The following is a 21368-nucleotide window of genomic DNA, read 5'->3' as shown; positions in this document are numbered from 1 at the left end:
AGTCAGGAGAGTCACTTGAACCCGGAAGGCAGAGGTTGCAGTGAGTCGAGATCGCGCCATTCCACTCCAGCTTGGGCAACAAGAGTGAAACTCCATCTTAAAAAAAAAAAAAAAAGGAAAAGAAAAATGGGATATTAACATAACCTTCAAGTACCTTCCTCCCCACAACCCACCTATTAATTCCCAAAGGGAAAGTAGTAACTCTCCAGAGGAGAAAATGTCTTCAGTATAGTGTGGGTGGACACTGCGTGCTTCTTCTTGGGGTGCAGTGGAAAGAATGCACCCCCAGGTCACAGGCTTGCCCTGTCCCAGTGCTGACTCTTGCCCCAGCAGCCCTCCCTCACTGCAAGGAGGCTTTGCCTGAAAGCAGAGCCCTGCCCTGCTCGGGAGTGATGTCTGCTCAGGGAAAGAACAGGGCCTGGAGCAGGGTGGAGGGGACAGAATCTTCTTGGGGTCCTTCAGGGCCCTGCAACAATTTGGGACCCTTTCCTGCAGCTGGGGCTCCGTGCAGGCCTGCCGAGCGCTGGTCAGCCCTAATAAAGGCCTGTTAATGGAGCCCACTCTTCCCGCCTTGTTTATGGCGCCTCTACACAAACACACTTGAGCATTTCTTGGGAATGATGAGTGGCCGGAAGGCAGGATCCTAGCAAGACCCCTGCCAAGGGAAGACAAGGACAGCCCAGCCTCTGTGGCTGACGGAGCCTGGGCTTGGTCTGTGGCCTCCTCGTCCTGCAGCCTCACTCTCTCTACTCCCCCTTCCCCAGGGCTAAAGAGAGAAACCTTGAGGGTATTTTCACTTGCTGCCTTGGAAGAAGCATATTGAGAATTACTTCCTTGTAGCAATCTCTGAGACCTATTCCCATTTATTTGAAAAATTGTTATGAATGCCCACTAAGTGCCATCTGGGCACTCATTTAATCTTCATAATAACCTCATGAAGTTGGTACTGTTGTCACTCCCACTTTTCAGGTGGAGAAACTGAGGCATAGAAAATCTAAGCAGCATTTCCCCAACAGCATGCTCCCCTAAAGGATGAAGGGGATTAAAACTGCTGTCGCTTTAAAACAAAATTAGTTCTCTAAAACCAGAAAAAAGGAGAAAATAACAACAACAACAACTGCTGTTCCTGGAGAGCATCTCACAGCCTCTCTGAGCTGCAACCACACATTGAAGCCTCTTGGAAGGCACTAAGCTCTAACCAGGGAACTTGAATTTTTACCAAAAGCTGCAGAGCCAGTTTACTACAAACACTAGATCCCTTGGGAAAGGTACTCAAGGGGATTGACTGCTCGCCCCAGAGTAGCTGCCCCTGGGCCAGAAGGTGCCAGGCTAGCCCATGGGAGGTGCCCGGCTAGCCCATGGGAGGTCCCAGGCTGGCTCATGGGAGGTGCCAGGCTGGCTATGGGAGGTGCCAGGCTAGTCCATGGGAGGTGCCAGGCTGGCCCATGGGAGGTGCCTGGCTGGCCCATGGAAGGTGCCAGGCTGGCCATGGGAGGTGCCAGACTAACCCATGGAAGGTGCCAGGCTAGCCCATGGGAGATGCTAGGCTGGCCATGGGAGGTCCCAGGCTAGCCCATGGGAGATCCCAGGCTGGTCCATGGAAGGTGCTGCCCACAAGCCGTTCAGGAGCAGTTAAGAACAGCACCCAGGCAGGGCAGTTTTTGGAGCAAACATAATTCAGTGAGAGAAAGGGGACATGAACTTCAGAGGGGAATGAGGCCAGACAAGTCTACAAAAATCCTGCTTTCTGAGAGTAATAAATATGCACATGCACCAGAGTCAGAGCTGTAGGGTAAAAGGCAGAAAGCTTTGTACCTAGATACATTTCAATGTAAATCCCAGAGACCAGCCTGGGCAACACGGCGACACCCCATCTCCACCAAAAATACAAAAAATTAGCCAGGCGTGGTGGCGTGGGCCTGTAGTCCCAGCTACTTGGGAGGCTGAAGTGAGAGGATTGCTTGAGCCTGGGAGGCAGAGGCTGCAGTGAGCTGAGATCACACCACTGTGCTCCAGCCTGGGTGACAGAGTGAGACTCCATCTCAATTAAAAAAAAAAAACCCAGCTCCAACACTTGTGAGCTGTGAGCTCTTGGGTGTGTTACTTAACATTAAAGACTTGTTGGCGGGGCGCGGTGGCTCAAGCCTGTAATCCCAGCACTGTGGGAGGCCGAGACAGGCGGATCACGAGGTCAGGAGATCGAGACCATCCTGGCTAACACAGTGAAACCCCGTCTCTACTAAAAAAAAATACAAAAATCTAGCCGGGCGTAGTGGCGGGCGCCTGTAGTCCCAGCTACTCGGGAGGCTGAGGCAGGAGAATGGCGTAAACCCGGGAGGCGGAGCTTGCAGTGAGCTGAGATCTGGCCACCGCACTCCAGCCTGGGCGACAGAGCGAGACTCTGTCTCAAAAAAAAAAAAAAAAAAAAAAGACTTGTTGCTTCTTTGTGTTTAAAGCCAATTTGACATAAACTCTGTCTCAGGGTAGCTGGGAGGGGTAGCTGAAATGTCCTACTTCTGAACAGGCTGTAGAGAATCTGCTGTTGTAAGTTTTGTGAGTCCGAATGGAGAAAGAAGTGTTTGAACTTCCAGTTCCCAGATATGGTTCCCCAAATAGGCATGCGAATCGGCCCTTCAGAGTTTCAAAATCTGGATTTTCTTATCTTCTTCGCAGACACATATTCTCCTGGGCATCTTTTTGCAAAACGGTTTTGCCAACCTTATGAGCCTGCTGGGACAAGCTGTGCCCCAACCCTGGGTCTCACAATGCCTTGTGACTCCATTGTGCCCACACCAGCTGTGCCTTTGACGGGGGTGCCTTTGACGAGGGTGCCTTTGACGAGGGTGTCTTTGACGACGGCTTGAATCCCTGAGTGGCAGGGTCATCTGTGGCTTGTTCTGGCTGCTTGGCACCTGGGCTGTCTGCCAGGGGCTGTGGATGACCCACTGGGTGGGTAATCTGCCCTCCTCCCCTCCAGAAGGCTACAAGACCCATGCTCACCCCACCTATGCAGCAAGAGTGCAGCAGCAGAACCTGATTTTGTGGCATCCTGTCTCTCACCCCGGGGCAGGGGGTCCAGGGCAAGTGCTTCAAAAGGCGGGGACATGGTCCCAGCCTGGGGCTAGTGTCCACCGGATGCAGGGTCACACTGCCAACACTTCTAGCTGCAGCCCCACCGTCTCCCTGCCCCTCCAGCCTTGTTGATTCTGTGAGCTGCCGGATGTTCTTCAGGAAATCTGGCCTAAATCAGCCAGAGCCAGTTCTGATTTTTGAAAACCAAGATCCTTACCTGTTGCACTAGCTCACACCTGTAATCCCAGCACTTTGGAAGGCCGAGATGGGTGGATCACTTAAGGCCAGTAGTTCGAGACCAGCCTGGACAACATAGTGAAACCCCATCTCTACAAGAAATACAAAAATTAGGCTGGGCATGGTGGCTCACGCCTGTAATCCCAGCACTTTGGGAGGAAGAAGCTGGTAGATCACGAGGTCAGGAGATCAAGACCATCCTGACCAACATGGTGAAACCCTGTCTCTACTAAAAATACAAAAAAGTAGCCGGGTGTGGTGGCAGGTGCCTGTAGTTCCAGCTACTCTGGAAGCTGAGGCAGGAGAATGGTGTGAACCGGGGAGGCGGAGCTTGCAGTGAGCTGAGATCGCGCCACTGCACTCCAGCCTGGGCAATAGAGTGAGACTCCGTCTCAGAAAAAAAAAAGAAATACAAAAATTAGCCAGGCATGGTGGCGCGTGCCTGTAGTTCCAACTACTTGAGAAGCTGAGGTGGGAGGATGGATTGAGCCAGGCAGGTTGAGGCTGCAGTGAGCCGAGATCACACCACTGCACTCCAGCCTGGGTGACAGACCGAGACCCTCAAAAAACAAAACGACAACAACAACAACAAAAAACCATTCAACAGGAACATCTTCTGGCACCCTGTCTTTCAGTCTTCACACACCTGGCCTTCTCTTAGCTTTAGGCCAACTGTGCCCGTGCTGGTGCCCGCTCCTCCATCACACACCCTCAGTGAGCCTGCCTTTCGTCCCCTTTCCCTGTGTCCAACAGTTGCTGTTGATACGCCCAGCACTGTTTACTTACCTCCTGATTCGGTCTTTATTCCTAAGGACACGCCAACCCTAGAAAGATGCATTCCGTATGCATGCACCACTGTCATTTCATTACCACTTTCCAGTTCTTTGATATATTTCCCCCAATTTAGTGTTACTCCCTTTGTAATGCTGACCTTCCTCGCACTCTGAATATTTACTGCTTTAGTATCTATTGGCCGTGGCAGCAGCCTGACTTGGGAACAGGCAGTAATGGAGAAGGTTTGGAAAAGAGTAATTGAACTGACTAAAAGTGGCCTGCTTTTTAGTATCATGATGTGCTGGTGATTCGAATCATTGTCGGTGATAAACTATTACTCCTGCCAGGCGGACTGCCGCCTTAACACCCACTCCCTGGTAGGCTACTGCCTATTGGACAGGAGGAACTAATGGTATTCATAGAACACTTCGAAATTCAACCAAAACAGAAACATTTAGTGGTAAAGGGGCATTATGTCTGCAACTGATTCTCATAGTCCCCCCCAAAATATAGGAATCCTTTGTACTATGCTTTCAACTTTCCTGTAGGTCTGAAATAATGCTAATATAAAAGGTTAAAAAGGTCAGGACCGGGCACGGTGGCTCACACCTGTAATCCCAAGCACTTTGGGAGGCCAAGGTGGATGCATGATCTGAGGTCAGGAGTTCAAAACCAGCCTGACCAACATAGTGAAACCACTTCTCTACCAAAAATACAAAATTAGCCAGGTGTGGTGGCATGCACCTGTAATCTCAGCTACTTGGGAGGTTGAGGCAGGAGAATTGCTTAAACTGGAGAGGTGGAGGTTGCAGTGAGCTGAGATTGTACCATTGCACTCCAGCCTGGGCAGCAAGAGTGAAATTCCGTCTCAAAAAAAAAAAAAAAAAAAGTTAAAAGGGAAAAGAAAACAAAACTACTACATTAGCACAGCAAACTGCTGCAGACTAACAAGTTCCTGAGTCCTGATGCCGGTCAGCTGTTGCTGGGGGAGAAACTTTTGTTCTTAAACCTCCCTCTGATCATGACTATGATATGAGCATTTATAAATGGGAAGACCCCAAGAGGAGTTTCTGTAACACACCCAAGTGTGGTTTGTTAGCTGGGAAGGCTGCTGGACTTGAGGGTGGCCTTCATTGCTTGGAAGAGTAGGTGCCACGAGCACCCTGCGGGCTCACAGTAAGATGTGGCCCCAGTCCAGGGTGGCATGAGGGACACACAGGCCCTAAACATGAGAGACCCAGGCTTTTTCTGGCCTTCTCACTGTGTGACTTGAACATGTCCTCCCTTTGGCCACAAGCAGAGGTTGGGGCCTGGTACACAGGCTGAGCCCCTGGGAGGAGGTGGCTGGTTCCCTGTGCCCAGCACCCTTCCTGAAGCCTGCACGCTGGCTGTCTCTGGGAGAGCTCAGGAACAGGCCTCACAGCCCTCAGGGGGCAAGGGGCTAGACAATCCCCAGTAGTCCCCTCTAGGAGCAGGAGAGGCAGGGGCGACACTCCCCTGAGGTCTCCTCCACTGCTGGTCCCTATCTGGCTGCAGGGCCCTGGCTGCCTGCACTGTGGCCAGACTCCCTGCAAGCCTGTATGTTCCTTTCCACTGGGACTCAGCTCTCCTGCCCAGGGTGCTGGGGACCTTGCTCTTCCGAACCCTGCTAAGGACAGCTCCCACCCCAGCCCTGCCTCCCAGCAGCTTTCTAGTGTCTTCCAGAGAATTCCAGGCTCTTCAACCCTGCACTGAGTGTTTAAACCCACATTATCCCTCTTAATCTTCATGGTATGAGCATTCATAAATGGGAAGACCCCAAGGACAGGGGCTATTTTTGTGTTTTACAGGCAAGGAAGCTGAGGCCTGAAGTGCAAAGTGGCTTACCTGAGGCCACACTGGCAGAACATGGATTCTCACTCTGGCCTCACAGCCTCCAAAGCCTGTACTCACTGCGTTTCCTGCCTAGCTTGACCATCTCTCCCACCAGTTTCTATGAGCAGACCAGGGCTGGTGGCTCAGGGAGCATGGGTGGATGATCACACACAAGCCATGTGGCTCCCTGAGGTACAATCCCAGCCCCCAAGTTGGGAGCCCCATCACCTGAGGGGCCCAGACCTTCCTCCTCTCTCTCCTGGCCATGGCCAGGCTGACCCCGCAGAGCAGAGCTGGGTGGGGAGCTCTCTGACCTTGGGAGGTGCCCAGATGGGTACAGTGACTCTCCCTTGCTTCGGATATTTACTGTTCTGGTTCTCCATGTTTGCCCGATGACGCCCAGTGAGGGGGGTCCTGGGTGATCCCCACTGCCCAGGCTGTAGAACAGTGCCTCCCTTGCGTCCAGAGCTATAGTGTTCCCAAGCTCATCTCATCCTCCCTGCCTCCCCTCTGTAGGCAGTAAAGTGGGATGGGGGTGGGGCGTTTCTAGGGGAACCATGGGCTTGCCAGGAGCTGTTGGTCACCCCAAGGCTGAGAAGGTTCTGGTTGAAACCTGGCCTGGGTTTAAGCAGCCCCTCTTGGCTCTCAGGGAGTCAACAGGGTGAGGAGGGGATACAGAGCTACTCACATGCCTCTGGCCCCATGAGTCCTGCACATGCCTGGGACCTGGGTGGTATCTCAGCAGCTCCTGGAGGTCCTGATGCCCCGCCAAGTGCATTTGCTGTTGTGTAGAGTTGGGTCCTCGACCCCCTCATCTGGGCAGACGCCCACCAGCCAAGCTTAGGAGATGGATGTGTACACCCAGAAAACCGGGGGACGCCACCTCAGGACGGAGCAGGAGCAGCAGGATGTCATACATTTCTGATGGGACACTACTGTGGTGGCCTTGAGCTCAGGCCCAGAGGCCAGGACCCCTAGGGCCCTCTGCACAGTGGCAGAAGTGAGGGCCACAGCCATTGTGGCCACTGAGCCTCTCCTTTCTGGGGGCTGCTCTTTAGCCTTTGATGGCTGCTAGTGCTGTGCGAATGATGCAGCCTGCTGTAGGAATTTCTGACTGGCAAGAGTCACTCTGCCTCTGCAAGGCCGGGTGGGTCCTTCCTCAGCCCCTCCAGGGCCGTGTGCACCAAAGGGTCCACAGGGACTTTCGGACTGCTCAGAGTGTGTGCAGAGTGGTATGTGTGTATGCATGTGTGCGGCGGTATGTGCAGAGTGATGTGTGCATGCATGTATGTGTACATGCGTGTGTGTGTGTGTGTGTGTGTTCCAGTGAAGGGCTGGGGTCCAAATGCTCATCACTTCCTATGAGCAGCCTGTGATGCCACAGTGGGCTCTGTTGCTGAGTGATGTCATCCCTCCTTGCCCGTCTCTTGTGTTGGCAGACCCGTTATTGAGAATTTCTCCTGGACTAGCTCATCCGGGGCTGAATAGTTAATTCTCAGGGCACCACAGAATCCTTTCTCCCAAGGCCCTGGGGACCATGTGCCCCTGCATTTCCCACAACCGTCCCCTGCCTGGGACTCTGTTTACATGTGGAGTTCGTGGGAAGGCCGGCCTGGTGCTGGCGCCTTGAGGGCCTAACTCCCATCCCCAAGCCCAGACAGTGACTTACGGAATTGGGCGGCAGTGGGGAGGAGAAGGGTGCAGGAAAGCTGGGGGAAGAAGGAGCCTCCCACCACTAAATGATGACAATCCTACCCCACATTTCTTGATTGCTGGCCATGTGCCAGCCTCTGTGCTGAATCTTGACGCTCAGTGTCTCATGTCATCCTCACAATAGTGGCGATGGTGGTTAGCGCATTCTACAGGAAGGCGAACTGAGGCACAGAGCTTGGGAGCTCACAGTGGCTCTCGGGGTCCTGCGACTTTGTAGCCTCTCCTGGCGCTCCTCAAAGTGTGACTCCTGGGTATGAGCTCTCCAGAGGGCGTTGGTCAAACATGAGGATTTCTGGGCCTTGCCCAGACTAAGGAGACCAAACTCTGGGCAAAGGCCCCAGAACCAGCATTTTAGTCTGCGTGATCCGTCGTTTCTAGGGTCCCTAGAAGTTCCTGATGAAACAGCTTCCAGCTAAGGAGCTGATTGAGGACTAGGGAGTGGGGGCAGGTGAGGCACTAGGATTTGCATGCGGGCAGTGTTGGGGAGCAGAAGGCTGTGGCTGGGCATCCTTAGCCTTCCCTAAATTCCCTCCATCCTTGTTATACCCCCACCCTTTGTACAGTGAAGGAGGCAGAAGAACATTTGAACGGATAAGGGGGACAGTATTTGGGGCTGAGGACCATGGTGAGGAGAGGGTGGCCCAGGGAGGCAGGTGAGGAGTTGGGGGGGGGGTGGTCCACCACCAGGCTAGACTTGGGTGTGCTCTTTTTCAGAAGGCAGCGGGGGGCCCCAAGGAAGGGTTTTGAGGCGTGATGGTCGTTGGTGGCTGTGGGAGGATGGACTGGAGGGAGAATGGGGGCTCCTGCCCAGTCCCGCAGGGCCGAGCCCCTGGACTTAGGGCCTGGAGGCCCCGAAGGGAGCGGCGGGTGGGAGGGGCTGCGGAGGCCGCAATCGTGGGCCCTGGGACGGAAGAAGAGGGCTGGAGCCTGGGAGGAGGAACCCCACCGGCGCATGTCGACTTCAAGGGGCTAGTGGGCCGTCCCTGTCCTTGGAGGTGGGTCTGAATGTGGGGCAGGAGGAGCTGGAGGCCGCAGGGCCACTGTGACACGGGGTTATGCTAAACTTAGCACGCTGGAGGGCGGGAACCGCATGTGAGCCCCAGTTCTCTCGGGCTCCTCCTCTGCGGCTCTCTAAGGCTCGGTTTTCTCATCTGTAAAATGGGTTCGCGAGATAACGCTGCTTGTGAAGGCGTCGCCTGCGACAGCCGAGTACTTCGCCGGTGCGGGAGGGGGCGCCGCCCGGGCTGCAGGGACTGCACTGCCCCCTGGCGGCGTTCCGGGTCGGACAGGCGGGGCGTAGTGGGGCTGGGACAGCCGTCCGTCAGTCCACCGGCTCCCGCGCCGCGTCTGTGTCAGTCGCTCGGAGGGTGGACGCCGGGGTCTCGCGGGCCGCAGGCCGATGGTAGGTGCGCAGGCGCCGGTGCGGGCTAGGGCGCGGCGGCTGGGCCGGGGCTCGGTGCGGGCAGGGTCGTCCTAGAGCGGAAAGGGTCCGAGGGCTCCGTCGGGGCGCCCCCCGCCCCCGCCGCTGGGGAGCCTCGCAACTTCTCGGGTCATTTGTGTCTTCCGGCCAGGGGCGCCGCGGGGCTGCGGGCTTGCGACCCTTCCTCGAAGACCGGGGCGCCTCCCTGGAGGACCAGGGCGCCTCCCTTGAACCCAGGCTGGCGCCTGCGCGTTCTCAACTGGTCCCCGAGGCTCTCGCGCTACTATGCGGCGGCCGTGAGGGCGGGCGGGAGGAACGGTGTGGGGCTCAATAGAGGAGAGGGAACCCCAGAACTGGCAGTGCCAAGGGCGTCAAATATGGAGACTGAACAGTTCAGATGACAGAAAACAGAAAAAAGAATCAACTTGTGGATCAAGTATTTGTAGTGTTTAGCCTTGACACTCCCTCACTTGACCCTCATAGTGACTGGGTCCCCAGAGCAAGGGGGTGATCCCCGTGCCCTTCCGTATGCCAGGCAGGCCCTGTGTTAATGTCTTTCATGGATTAAACTCCCTGGATCCTCCTAATAGGGAAACAGCCTCAGAGAGGTTACCTCGCTGAACGTCACACAGCCTGGAACTGGGGATGCTGGATTCGAATCCAGACAGTTGCTTCTAGAGCACTTGCTCTTGAAGACCCTGCAATACCAGGCATTGTGCCCATTTTACAGAAGCCCAAACGAGTGCCTCATCTAGCATCATTGCTTGAAAGGGGAGACACCCAAGATCTGTCATTTATTCAAAGGTTCCAATAGATCCTGAAATTTAAAATCAAAACCCCACGTGTTTTTTTTTTTAATGTAGATTTTTCCTTTTTGTTTGTTTGTTTGTTTTGAGACAGGGTATTTCTCCGTTGCCCAGGCTGGAGTCCAGTGGCACGATCTCGGCTCACTGCAACCTCTGTCTCCCGGGTTCAAACGATTCTCCCACCTCAGCCTCCCAAGTAGAATTACAGGTCTGTGCTACCACACCAGGCTAATTTTTGTATTGTTAGTAGAGATGGGGTTTCACCATATTGGCCAGGCTGGTCTTGAACTCCTGACCTCAAGTGATCCACCCGCCTCGACCTCCCAAAGTACTGGGATTACAGGTGTGAGCCACCGCACCAAGCTTATTTTCACATCTCTGACTTGTGGATGGAAGAGTTTTTTCTCTCAGTGGTGCCTAAAATAATGGTCATCTTAGTGCTAATGTCACCTTTGGCTTGATGAGTTGGGATAGAGCCAGCATTCCCTGAATGACCTCTCTGGGCATCTCTCCCCTCTGTTCCACAGACTCCTCCCTGCCTCAATTGCTCTGTCCTCCCTGGAGACCTGTACCCAGGGGATGCAAGGAGCCCCATGGCTTGCAATGGCAGTGCGGCCAGGGGGCACTTTGACCCTGAGGACTTGAACCTGACTGACGAGGCACTGAGACTCAAGTACCTGGGGCCCCGGCAGACAGAGCTGTTCATGCCCATCTGTGCCACGTACCTGCTGATCTTCACGGTGGGCGCTATGGGCAATGGGCTGACCTGTCTGGTCATCCTGCGCCACAAGGCCATGCGCACGCCCACCAACTACTACCTCTTCAGCCTGGCCGTGTCGGACCTGCTGGTGCTGCTGGTGGGCCTGCCCCTGGAGCTCTATGAGATGTGGCACAACTACCCCTTCCTGCTGGGCGCTGGTGGCTGCTATTTCCGCACACTGCTGTTCGAGATGGTCTGCCTGGCCTCAGTGCTCAACGTCACTGCCCTGAGCGTGGAACGCTACGTGGCCGTGGTGCACCCGCTCCAGGCCAGGTCCATGGTGACACAGGCCCACGTGCGCCGAGTGCTTGGGGCTGTCTGGGGTCTTGCCATCCTCTGCTCCCTGCCCAACACCAGCCTGCATGGCATCCAGCAGCTGTACGTGCCCTGCCGGGGCCCAGTGCCGGACTCAGATCTTTGCACGCTGGTCCGCCCACGGGCCCTCTACAACCTGGCAGTGCAGATCACTGCGCTGCTCTTCTTCTGCCTGCCCATGGCTATCATCAGCGTGCTCTACCTGCTCATTGGGCTGCGACTGCGGCGGGAGAGGCTACTGCTCATGCAGGAGGCTAAGGGCAGGGGCTTTGCAGCAGCCATGTCCAGAGACACCTGCAGGCTCCAGCGGCGCGATCGTGGCCGGAGACAAGTGACCAAGATGCTGTGTAAGTGTCACGGCTGGGAAGAGGGGCTGAGCCAGGTACTGGGGCTCCTGGGGTCTGGGAGAAGGGGCTGAGTATCCGGGTTTACAGGGGGCGAGGAACTCCTCTAGTCTCATGTGTGTGTGCGTGTGTACATGTGTGCATGTGTCTGAGTTGCACTCCTGTGTACTCTTTTAGATTACCCTACTAGAATCTTACACCAAAAATACCTATTAATGGCTAAATATAAGACTGACTGTGTAATTTGTGGAGTCCAGTGCAAAATGAAAATTCAAGGTCCCTTTTTCAAAAACGAGTAAGACAGCAACAATACAGCACTAAACCAAGCCAGGACCCTGCTAAGCTTGGGGCCCTGACTCTGGAACCAAAACATAGACAGGGCAGGGCATGTGGTTGGGCTCCAGGATGACAGAAAATGGGATCTGGACCCTCCAGGTCTCAGGTCTCTCGTCGTCTTCTTTTTTTTTTTTTTTTTTGAGACAGGGTCTTGCTCTGTCACCCAGGCTGGAGTACAGTGGTGTGACCACGGCTCACTGCAGCCTCAACCTCCCAGGCTCAAGCGATCCTCCTACCTCACTCAGCCTAAGTAGCTGGGGCTACAGGCATGTGCCACCATGCCCAGCTAATTTTTTCGTTTTTGTAGAGATGGGTTCTCACTATGTTGCCAAAGCGGGTCTTGAACTCCTGGGCTCAAGTGATCCTCCCACCTCAGCCTCCCAAAGTGCTGGGATTACAGGCATAAGCCATTGCGCCCGGCTTTTCTTGGTTATTAACGTGTCTTGGCCTTGTTCTTCTCGGCAGCAGCCTGCGAGGCATGGCCACCGGCACGTCGTCTTCTCTCCTGAGGAACTGCCCTCTTCCTTTAGAGATGAGTGAAAAGTCCCAAGAAGGATTCTGATGGGTGGGGCCTAAGTCATGCCCCACCTCCTGAGCCAGAGTGGCAGGATGTCAAGGTGCACAGCCCCCAGTGGAACTACACGGTGGGATCTGGGGGAGCAAAGTCCCCCAAAGAAGGGGAGGAGGGTGTTGGAGAGGCCAGGTGCCGAATTTCCCCCATGCCATGTCTGTGGTTCCCTGGGAACCACAGGAGTGACCATTTAGCTAAGGAGCCCCAGCCCGAGGCGAGTCTGTAAACGCCAGGCTCAAGGCACAGGGGATCAGACCGGAGATGTGCAGATTAGGGGAGGCCAATGTACTGGGATGAGGCTCTGGATCTCTGTGGCCTGGACCTGGCTCTTTTTCAAAAGCTGCGGCCCTGGGGAAGCAAGGCAGACCGATGCTAAGCCGATCAAAGACCCGCCCCATCCACCTACCTGCATCCCAGCTCAGCCCCACCTCAGCAGAGCCTGAATCAGGCCAGTGGGGTGAGCCAGGTCAGCAGAGGGCCACTGAGACTTTAGACAGAGCCAGCTAACTGGGGGCCGCCCCATCCCCAGAGTGACTCGCTCCTCTCGCCCCTCAGGCACCGTCCCAGAGCCCAGTCTTTGTGCAGCTCCTTAGGTGGGGCTGACCCCAGAACTCTGTGCATGCCTCCCAGCTCTGCACTGTGGAACCGTGCTCAGGACCAGCTGCCCGCTGCCGCCCTGCCTCCTGCCTGCTACCCCGTCCCCTCCCTGAAAACATGGGTGGGCAGAGTCTGCAGTAGGTGCTCAGCTTGGATGGCTCACCCCTGGAAGGTGGGCTTCCTGTTTGCTGGCCTTCTCTCTTCCTTCCCTCCCTCCCTTGTCCACTGTCCAGTGGCCCTCTGTGCACCAGGCCAGGTGCCAGGGAGGTTGTGAGCAACGTCCTTTTTGAAATCTGGAATTATGAGGAAAACAATGCTAGGGTATGATGGGGAAGACACTGCCCAGGAAAGCTAGTGAGTTGCAGCAGCAAACCCAAGAAACAAGAAAAAAAATCATGCCTGGCCCTGTGGCAGAAACCCAAGGAAGGGCATTGTTGGGTAAGAACAGGCAGCAGGGATCTGGGGAGAAAGAGTGAAGGTTTGGCCAAACGGTCCTACCTTTTGTTAGGGAGGAGGTGGGCAAGGGCCTGGCAAGTAAAGGGGGGCAGGTTAGTGCAGGGCCAGACATTCAGATGGGCCTTGGGGAGCTGGGGGCTGGAGTTGAAAAGGCCAGGGGCCAAGGCAGGCAGTGTGTGTGTGTGTGTGCATGTGTGTGTCTGTGTGTGCATACGTGTGTGCATGCATGCGTGTGTGTCTGTGTGTGCATGCATGTGTGTGTCTCATGTGTCTCACGCTCCCTGGTCCCATGACCTCCGGTCTGCTGCTCTCTGAGCACGTGCCCCATTCTTCTTCTTTTCTGTACTTATGCATCAGCAAGCACGGTCCCCAAGTGGGCATCCAGAGTGGCCCTAGCCGCACAGCCTGTAGCACCCCAGTAGCTCACCCAATTTCATATTCCAGGGTGAGAATCTGATTGGGCCGGCTGGGCTCAGGTGTCCGTGCCTGGTCTAGTCGGCTGTGGCCAGAGGCAGGGACATGCCCCACTGCCTACAGTCAGTGACTGTGGTGAAGGCAGCTTCTCTGAGAGGCATGGCCAGAACAGGTAAATTTCCAGAAACTTCCACCTGGGTGATAGGTGAGGGTGGCCTGTGGGATAGGAGAGGATGTGAGAATGGGTGACCCAAACTGAAGCCCAGGAAGGCAGCTGAGGGGCTCCGGCGGGCACTCTGCCTCCCTTGTCTGTCCCTGCAGTTGTCTTGGTTGTGGTGTTTGGCATCTGCTGGGCGCCGTTCCACGCTGACCGCGTCATGTGGAGCATCGTGTCACAGTGGACAGACAGCCTGCACCTGGCCTTTCAGCATGTGCATGTCATCTCCGGCATCTTCTTCTACCTCGGCTCGGCGGCCAACCCCGTGCTCTACAGCCTCATGTCCACCCGCTTCCGAGAGACCTTCCAGGAGGCCCTGTGCCTCGGGGCCCACTGCCACCGCCTCAGACCCCGCCACAGCTCCCACAGCCTCAGCAGGGTGACCACAGGCAGCACCCTGTGTGACGTGGGCTCCCCAGGCAGCAGGGTCCACCCCCTGGCTGGGGACGATGGCCCAGAGGGGCAGCAAGAGACTGATCCATCCTGAGTGGAGCCTCAGAGTGGCTTCACCTGGAGGGGCCAGAGGGTCACCTGAAGCTGGGGGGACACATCTGCCTTCACGTACTGTCCCTAGTTCAGCCTAGAAATTTTCACCAGCACCTCAGTTTCCCTCCAAGGGAAACAGCAGGAGGAAGGATCCCTGATTACTGAGGACTCACACTGACCAGATGCCACACTGTGTGCTTCTTATGCCTCCACTGCCACTCCCCCAGTTCAAGTCCTTCCCCTGCAGAAATATCACGGTTAGTTGGAGCTCAGCAGTCGTCTCTCTGGGGACTCCCTGCCAGTTTCTGAAACGGTCCCACCGGGTCCTTGCTGTCCTTCCCAGGTCCTGTTCAGGTTCTGGCAGGGGCCCAGGGATCCAGGGGACCTGGTTCCAGTCTCAGCCCTGCTGTCACCACCTTGTCATGTGCCATCAAGCATATCAGTCTACCTTTCTTTTTTTTTGAGATGGAGTCTCACTCTTGTCGCCCAGGCTAGAGTGCAGTGGCGCGATTTTGGCTCACTGCAACCTCCGCCTCCCGGGTTCAAGCGATTCTCCTGCCTCAGCCTCCCGAGCAGCTGGGACTACAGGCAAGCCCCAGCACTCCCAGCTAATTTTTTTTAATTTTTAGTAGAGACAGGGTTTTACCATGTTGGCCAGGCTGGTCTCAAACTCTTGTCCTCAGGTGATCCGCCCACCTCGGCCTCCCAAAGTCCTAGGATTACAGGCGTGAGCCACTGCGCCCAGCCCATCAGTCCACCTTTCTAGGCCTCAGTTCCTTGCCTGAAAAATGAAAGAGGCGCTGGCTTTCCACAGTGTCGTGCTTTGGCACTTTAGCTGTGGTTTTCTTTCTCTGTGTGTGTAAGCCATCGCTTGTAATGAAACCAACAATACCCTCAGATTGACAGGGCGGAAATTATTATCTGCATCTTTATCAACCCCAAACCCTACTTCCTCCCTGACCTCCACATGCCCTCCCCAACCTCTCCCAGCACAAGTGGGGCAGAGCCAGCATGGATGCCGACCCCACCACCACAGCCCACCTCCGTCCTCACATACATGCAGACTGGCTTGGGGGTCCAGTGAGCAGAGTATTGGACTTGGCTGACCAGTGGGTCTCTGAGAGCAAGAGACATGGCCAACCAAGGGCAAGGAGCGACCCTGTGGAGGGTTCTGCCGAACTCAATGCAGTGAGAAGAGGGACAGGGGAGGTACAGGGACAAGTAATCCTTGAAACTGAGACCCATCCTGAATCCCTGCAGGCCAAGTCAGTGCTCAGCCAGGACTCAGTTCATGGAGGAAGCTTGTCCTGCTGCAGTCCCTGAGTCTTGTTCTCCTGAGAGGAAGCCCTGGCTTCCATGGCTGGGAGCTGGAGGATGACCTGGGGCCCATCTGTCCCGGTTCTCCCTGCAGACAGCTTCCCGCTAGCTCATGCCCCTTGCTCATGCTCCCTGCCTAGAAAGTGGAAGACGTGATACAGGGTTGCAGATAATGTTTGGTTTTAAAAATTCAATTATAAAAATAATAAATGCTCATCATAGAAAATTTGTAAAGTGCAAATAAGCAAAAATGAAAACATTTAAAAAAATGTAAAACCTCCCTTGCCAGAGGCTTGGGGGAAGGGGAAGTGATGAGTTGTTTAATGGGTGCAGAGTTTCAGTTTTGTAAAATGAAAAAGTTATGGAGATCAGTTGTGCAACAATGTGAAAATACTTAACAATACTGAACTATACACTGAAATGGTTAAGATGGGCCGAGCGCGGTGGCTCAAGCCTGTAATCCTAGCACTTTGGGAGGCCGAGACGGGCGGATCACGAGGTCAGGAGATCGAGACCATCCTGGCTAACCCGGTGAAACCCCGTCTCTACTAAAAAATACAAAAAAACTAGCCGGGCGAGGTGGCGGATGCCTGTAGTCCCAGCTACTGGGGAGGCTGAGGCAGGAGAATGGTGTAAACCTGGGAGGCGGAGCTTGCAGTGAGCCGAGATCCAGCCACTGCACTCCAGCCTGGGTGACAGAGCGAGACTCTGTCTCAAAAAAAAAAAAAAAAAAAAAGAAATGGTTAAGATGGTACATTTTACGTTATGTATATTTTGCCACAATTTTTGTAAAAAGGATTAAATCTAAAGGAAAGAAAAAATTAAAACCACCCATAACTTTACTCTGAAGCAGTAACAGTGGCATGTTTCCTCCTAATGATGTTTCATGTGGTTGTTTTGTTTCATATACACAATACACATACACAATTTTGTATCTGGCCTTTTGTCCAGTGGATGTTCTATCCAGGCTCACGCTTGCACTCATTTGACTCATGGGCTCCACTCTGATAGGGCTTGGCCAGCCCCGGGGGAGTGGGACTCACACAAACCATCTGGGTGAATTCCCAGATGCTGGCCAGGAAGGCCTGGATGCCCCCTGCCTACTAAATCCCTGGCTTGAGGGAGGAAGAGCCATCCTGCCTGCCAGTCCTGCCCAGTGGACAAGTTCTGGGAGAAGTACAGGGGCTCCCAGAGAGCAACAAAAGCTGGGGGTGGGGAGTGGGGGACACTGAGGACAATGGGAGAAGTGGGGACCTCGTGGAGGCCAGAGAGTGGATGAGGGAGCTGAGGGGAGGCTGGTTGAGGGAGCTGGTTTCCTCAGTGGGCCCTGAGCCTGCCCTAACTGAATGCACACAGTCAAGCCCTGAGTGGGGACAGCTCCTAAGAAGTGGGCCTTGGGGGAGGGTGTGGGACAGGGGAGGGGAGTGACTGCGGGGACAGGGGGATTCTGCAGAGAAAGGAGCCTGTGAAAAGCTGTGCAGAACCATGAGCACCTAAGCGGTGCCCCTGAGCTCCCAGGGAAGTAGCCTCGGGGTGGGAGGGGGAGATGCTGGATCCCAAACTGCAGGCTGGACCCTGAAGTTGTTTCCCAAGACCAGTTCTGGACTCCCAGAGGCCTGCCTCGGCCACAGTCAGAGGCGCCTCATGCTCGAGGCACCCTGGACAGCACTATGAAGGGCCTCCATGTGCAGGCAGCAGGGCGGGTGGGCAGTGGGGTTGTTAGAAGGGTGCCCCTCTGGGCTGGGCGTGGTGGCTCATGCCTGTAATCCCAGCTCTTTGGGAAGCTGAGGCAGGTGGATCACTTGAGCTCAGGAGTTCGAGACCAGTCTAGACAACATGGTGAAACCCCTTTCTCTATAATACAAAAAAAAAAAGTAGCCAGGTGTGGTGGCACACACCTGTGGTCCCAGCTACTTGTGAGGCTGAGGTGGGAAAATCACCTGAGCCCAGGAGGTCGAAACTGCAGTAAGCCAAAACTGTGCCACTGTACTCCAGCCTGGGCAAATTGGAGTGAGGTCCTGTCTCAAAAAAAAAAAAAAAAAAAAAGAGGGTGCCTCTTTGGGAACACCATGTATGTCTCTGCAGCACGTCAGCAACAAGTCCTGTTTGTCAGTCACTGGTTCTCATGGAAAACGGGAAGAGCAGCTCTGAACTCAGCCCTTGAGAAACAGGGATGACGATGGAAAGGGCGGAAGCAAGACCTGGCGAAGGCACTGGTCCCTGCCTGTCAAGTACCTGGCAACAGCGACGGGCGGAAGTGCAGCCCTCTTAGGATGTGCTGCTTGCTCCTCCCCACTGGTCATGCTGCAGCTGCATTCTCCTGGGACCCCAGTGCTACTCCCAGGCCAGGAGGCCTCCATGCCTCTCAAAGTGTCTAGCTCATCTGGGGCTCGAGTCACCTCCCCTTCAGACTGCGGTCACATCCCTCCTCCTGCGGAGTTTAGGCCCTTTCTACTTCTCCTCTTCTCCAACCCCGCTGCTTTCCCGGGGAATGTCAGAGTCCATGGGTGACCCCACTGCTGCCCTGGGTGCCAGCTGATGGTTCCTACAGCTCTGAAGACCCCACCCCAGTCTCCTAGCCCCGTGGTCACATCCTCACTCCTAGTGCCTCCAGGAGCTTTCCATTTCAGAAATTGTGAGCTCTTGACCGCTACTGCCTCCATCCTGCTCTCTGTTCCTGTGACACATTTATTCTTTCATTTTTGTTTGAGATAGGGTCTTGCTTTGTCACCCAGACAGGAGTGCAGTGGCACAAACATGACTCACTGCAGCGTCAACGTCCTGACCTCAAGCAATCCTCCTACCTCAGCCTCTCAAGTAGGACCGCAGATACACATCACCATGCCTGACTGATTGTTTTCTCTTGTGTTGTAGAGACACCGTCTCGCCATGTTGCCCAGGCTCGTTTGAAACTCCTGGGCTCAAGCAATCCACCCACCCTTGGCCTCTTAAAGTTCTGGGATTACAGGCATAGGTATTCTTTAACCTCATCTAGACTTCCAGGTTCTACACTGCTTTCTCCCAATGCATCAGCCTCCTGAGCTTCACCTCTTTTCTGACCCCACCATCAGTTATATCTACCCTACTCTGCCAGCAACCCTGAGGGTGAGTATACTGGAATAATTCTTCCCTTCTCAGAAAAAGGCTTAATTTCCTTGAAAATGGAAAGTCCAAGATTAGTCTCATCAACAAATAAAGCCGCATATGCCTACCCTTCCTTCTGTTAGGTATCTACTCAGCAAAGGTAAAGTGTGCAGCACTGCATGTCTGTTCTCTTCATTACCAGATGGCATTTCCAGATCATTCCTGGCATCTGGGAGCCTATCTCATTTTTGTACGCTTCTCCAAGTCTCCCCTTTTCCCTATTTTTGTCTTCTAATGGATCCATGAGGTTCTTGTTCCAAATTTCCTTGTAGCGTGCTCGCTTCAGCAGCACATATACCAAATTTCCTTGTAGAGAGGAGCTGCCTTGTGGGGGAGAGGGGCACACCTAGCATTTGAACTCCTTTCTTACTGGCGGGAATCTCTCACTGTGTGACTCGATGGAAGACCAAGCCCAGTCTCCCACTTACAGGGGTGAAAGGGTTCTGGACACTCTCCACTGCTGACATCTATTGGTACATGATGGACCAAGCCAGCTGGGTGACCCAGCCTGGGACCTTTATCTGGAGCAAGTGACACTAAGATGCACAACAAGAGGGGCAGGCGTGTCCACGGGCAGCAGCACTGACAGGAGTATCCTGCCCAGTCTGTCTTGGTTTCTGCCCTTTTTCTCAGCCAGGTTTTCCTGCCTTCCTGTTGATATTTGAGCTACTGAGAGCCTTTCAATAAGTTCTTTTTCTGCTGAAGTTGGCTGGAGTCATTTGCAACCAAGAACCTTAACAGATCTATCCACTGGCTTGACGGTTACACGTTCTGTTTGTTCTACTAGCAGTTATCTTTACAGTTTCTAAGATTAGCAAATATTATTGATTTCTTTTAAACTGTAAACTACAATTATTCCATAATTATTCTCATCCCCCTCCTCCTCCTGGCAGGAAAAATGAGGACAGATTTCAGAATTTGACCCTAGAAACATACATACACTTTTATCTTATTTTACAGAGACAGGGTCTCACTATGTTGCCCAGGCTGGTCTTAAACTCCTGGGCTCAAATGATCCTCCTGCCTTGGCCTCCCAAAGTGCTGGGATTACAGGCAAGAGCCACTGTGCCTGGCTCATACTTACATTTTTCTAACGGTCTAAACCTTTTCAGCACAAAAAGAACCCCAGTGTGCTTCCACTAACACACTGAGTTAGTAAAGTGGAGTGTGGAGGTGGTGAGCAAGGACTCTGGGGTCGGGATGCCCAGCTGTGACTCCTGGTTCTGCTGCTAATCATCCTTACATGTCAGAATGACCTTAGGCCAAAGTCAGACTGGACTGAGAGGTACTGACATTACTAAAGAAAGAATGCACAATCTGCCTGCACACAAATAAGAGACTCAGAGGCAAACACTGACAGTCTGCAACATCGTTCCAAATGGTGTCCAGGTTTCTAAGTCTACAAGGTGTAGTCTGAGGATGGTGGTGACTCTCTAAAGTAAATGTTCTTTCTGTGGCCTCTTCAAGGCAATACCCCAACCTAACATTCAAGTTTCTGCACAAGGCAGGGCAGGAAAACTGGGGACTGGGCAGGATCAAAGGCCTGATGCCGAGGTGCGGGATGGTGGGGACTCGGGGAAGGCGGAACTTGGGTAAGTAATGTGCCCTGGTCAATAAGAGGAGGCCATGGGCTGGAATTAGACTGGAGAACCTGGAAGCTGCAGCCACATCCTATGGAACATCTACAAGAGTTTCTGCAATCTTTTAATCTAATATTCAAGCCCCTTCTTCAGCTCTACGCAACATGGGCATCATTCATCCAACATTTATTGAGCACCAACCATGTGCCAGGCACTGTTCAAGGCTGAGGTGGGGTGAAGGAGAGGGCAGATAAACATGCTGGCATATAAGTGTTTTGACAGCTGGAACTCAGGCATGGAAGAGAGGCACCTGCCCCAGCCGAGGGAAGGCTTTCAGGAGGAGGTGATGCACCCAAGGCTCATAAAGTCCTGGGGAGAAAGGTCTGACTGGCCCCTGAGCTTTGGCCAGGGGAGCAGTTCCACCAAAATGGAATCCCAGGGAGGAGGGGGAGAGCCTAAAGGGAATGAGGGATGTCAAGAGGCAGAATGAATATTGGACAGGCACACACAAAAGCAAAGCAACTGAGGTCCGCTGTCATCACTGTGGCGTGTGGACTTCCCTGGCTACCCTTCCTGGAACTTGGATTTGGAACCTTCCCTCCAGTCTTTCTCCCTGTTCATCTCATCTCCTTTAGATGTGTTCGGGCAGGATTTCTTTTATTTGCATTTTAGGAAATTTGAAAAAAGTACAATAAAACGACTAAAAAAAAATTGCTTCCATTCCCAACACCCAAATTAACTGCTGTTAACATTCTGGCAATTTGATTCCATCATTTTCCTGCATATTACCCCCCTTCAATTTAATGAGTAGGCTGGGCGCGGTGGCTTATGCCTATAATCCCAGCACTTTGGGAGGCCAAGGCAGGCGCATTGCCTGAGGTCAGGAGTTCGAGACCAGCCTGGCTGACATTGCAAAACCCTGTCTCTACTAAAGATACAAAAATTAGCCGGGCGT

The 21368-nt window shown here is 54.0% G+C and overlaps 1 protein-coding gene across 1 annotated transcript; it reads left to right on the top strand.

Annotated features, from left to right (window-relative positions):
* Positions 1–8920: 8920 nt before the first annotated feature.
* Positions 8921–15062, top strand: NMUR1 (neuromedin U receptor 1). Its single transcript, XM_011951992.1, has 3 exons — positions 8921–9052; positions 10404–11298; positions 13991–15062. Exons 1-3 carry the CDS (start codon positions 9050–9052, stop codon positions 14371–14373), a joined length of 1281 nt encoding a protein of 426 aa, XP_011807382.1. The 5' UTR covers positions 8921–9049; the 3' UTR covers positions 14374–15062.
* Positions 15063–21368: the final 6306 nt, after the last annotated feature.

The sequence above is a fragment of the Colobus angolensis genome, unplaced genomic scaffold (assembly GCF_000951035.1).
Source record: "Colobus angolensis palliatus isolate OR3802 unplaced genomic scaffold, Cang.pa_1.0 Scaffold33, whole genome shotgun sequence".
NCBI classification, from domain to species: Eukaryota; Metazoa; Chordata; class Mammalia; order Primates; family Cercopithecidae; genus Colobus; species Colobus angolensis.
Note: the sequence above shows the minus strand (reverse complement) of the source record. Positions and strands in the feature narration are given on the sequence as shown.

Coding starts and splice junctions, on each gene's coding strand:
- NMUR1 (XM_011951992.1), top strand. Junction 11,299..13,990: donor ACAAGTGACCAAGATGCTGT/GTAAGTGTCACG, acceptor CTGTCCCTGCAG/TTGTCTTGGTTGTGGTGTTT.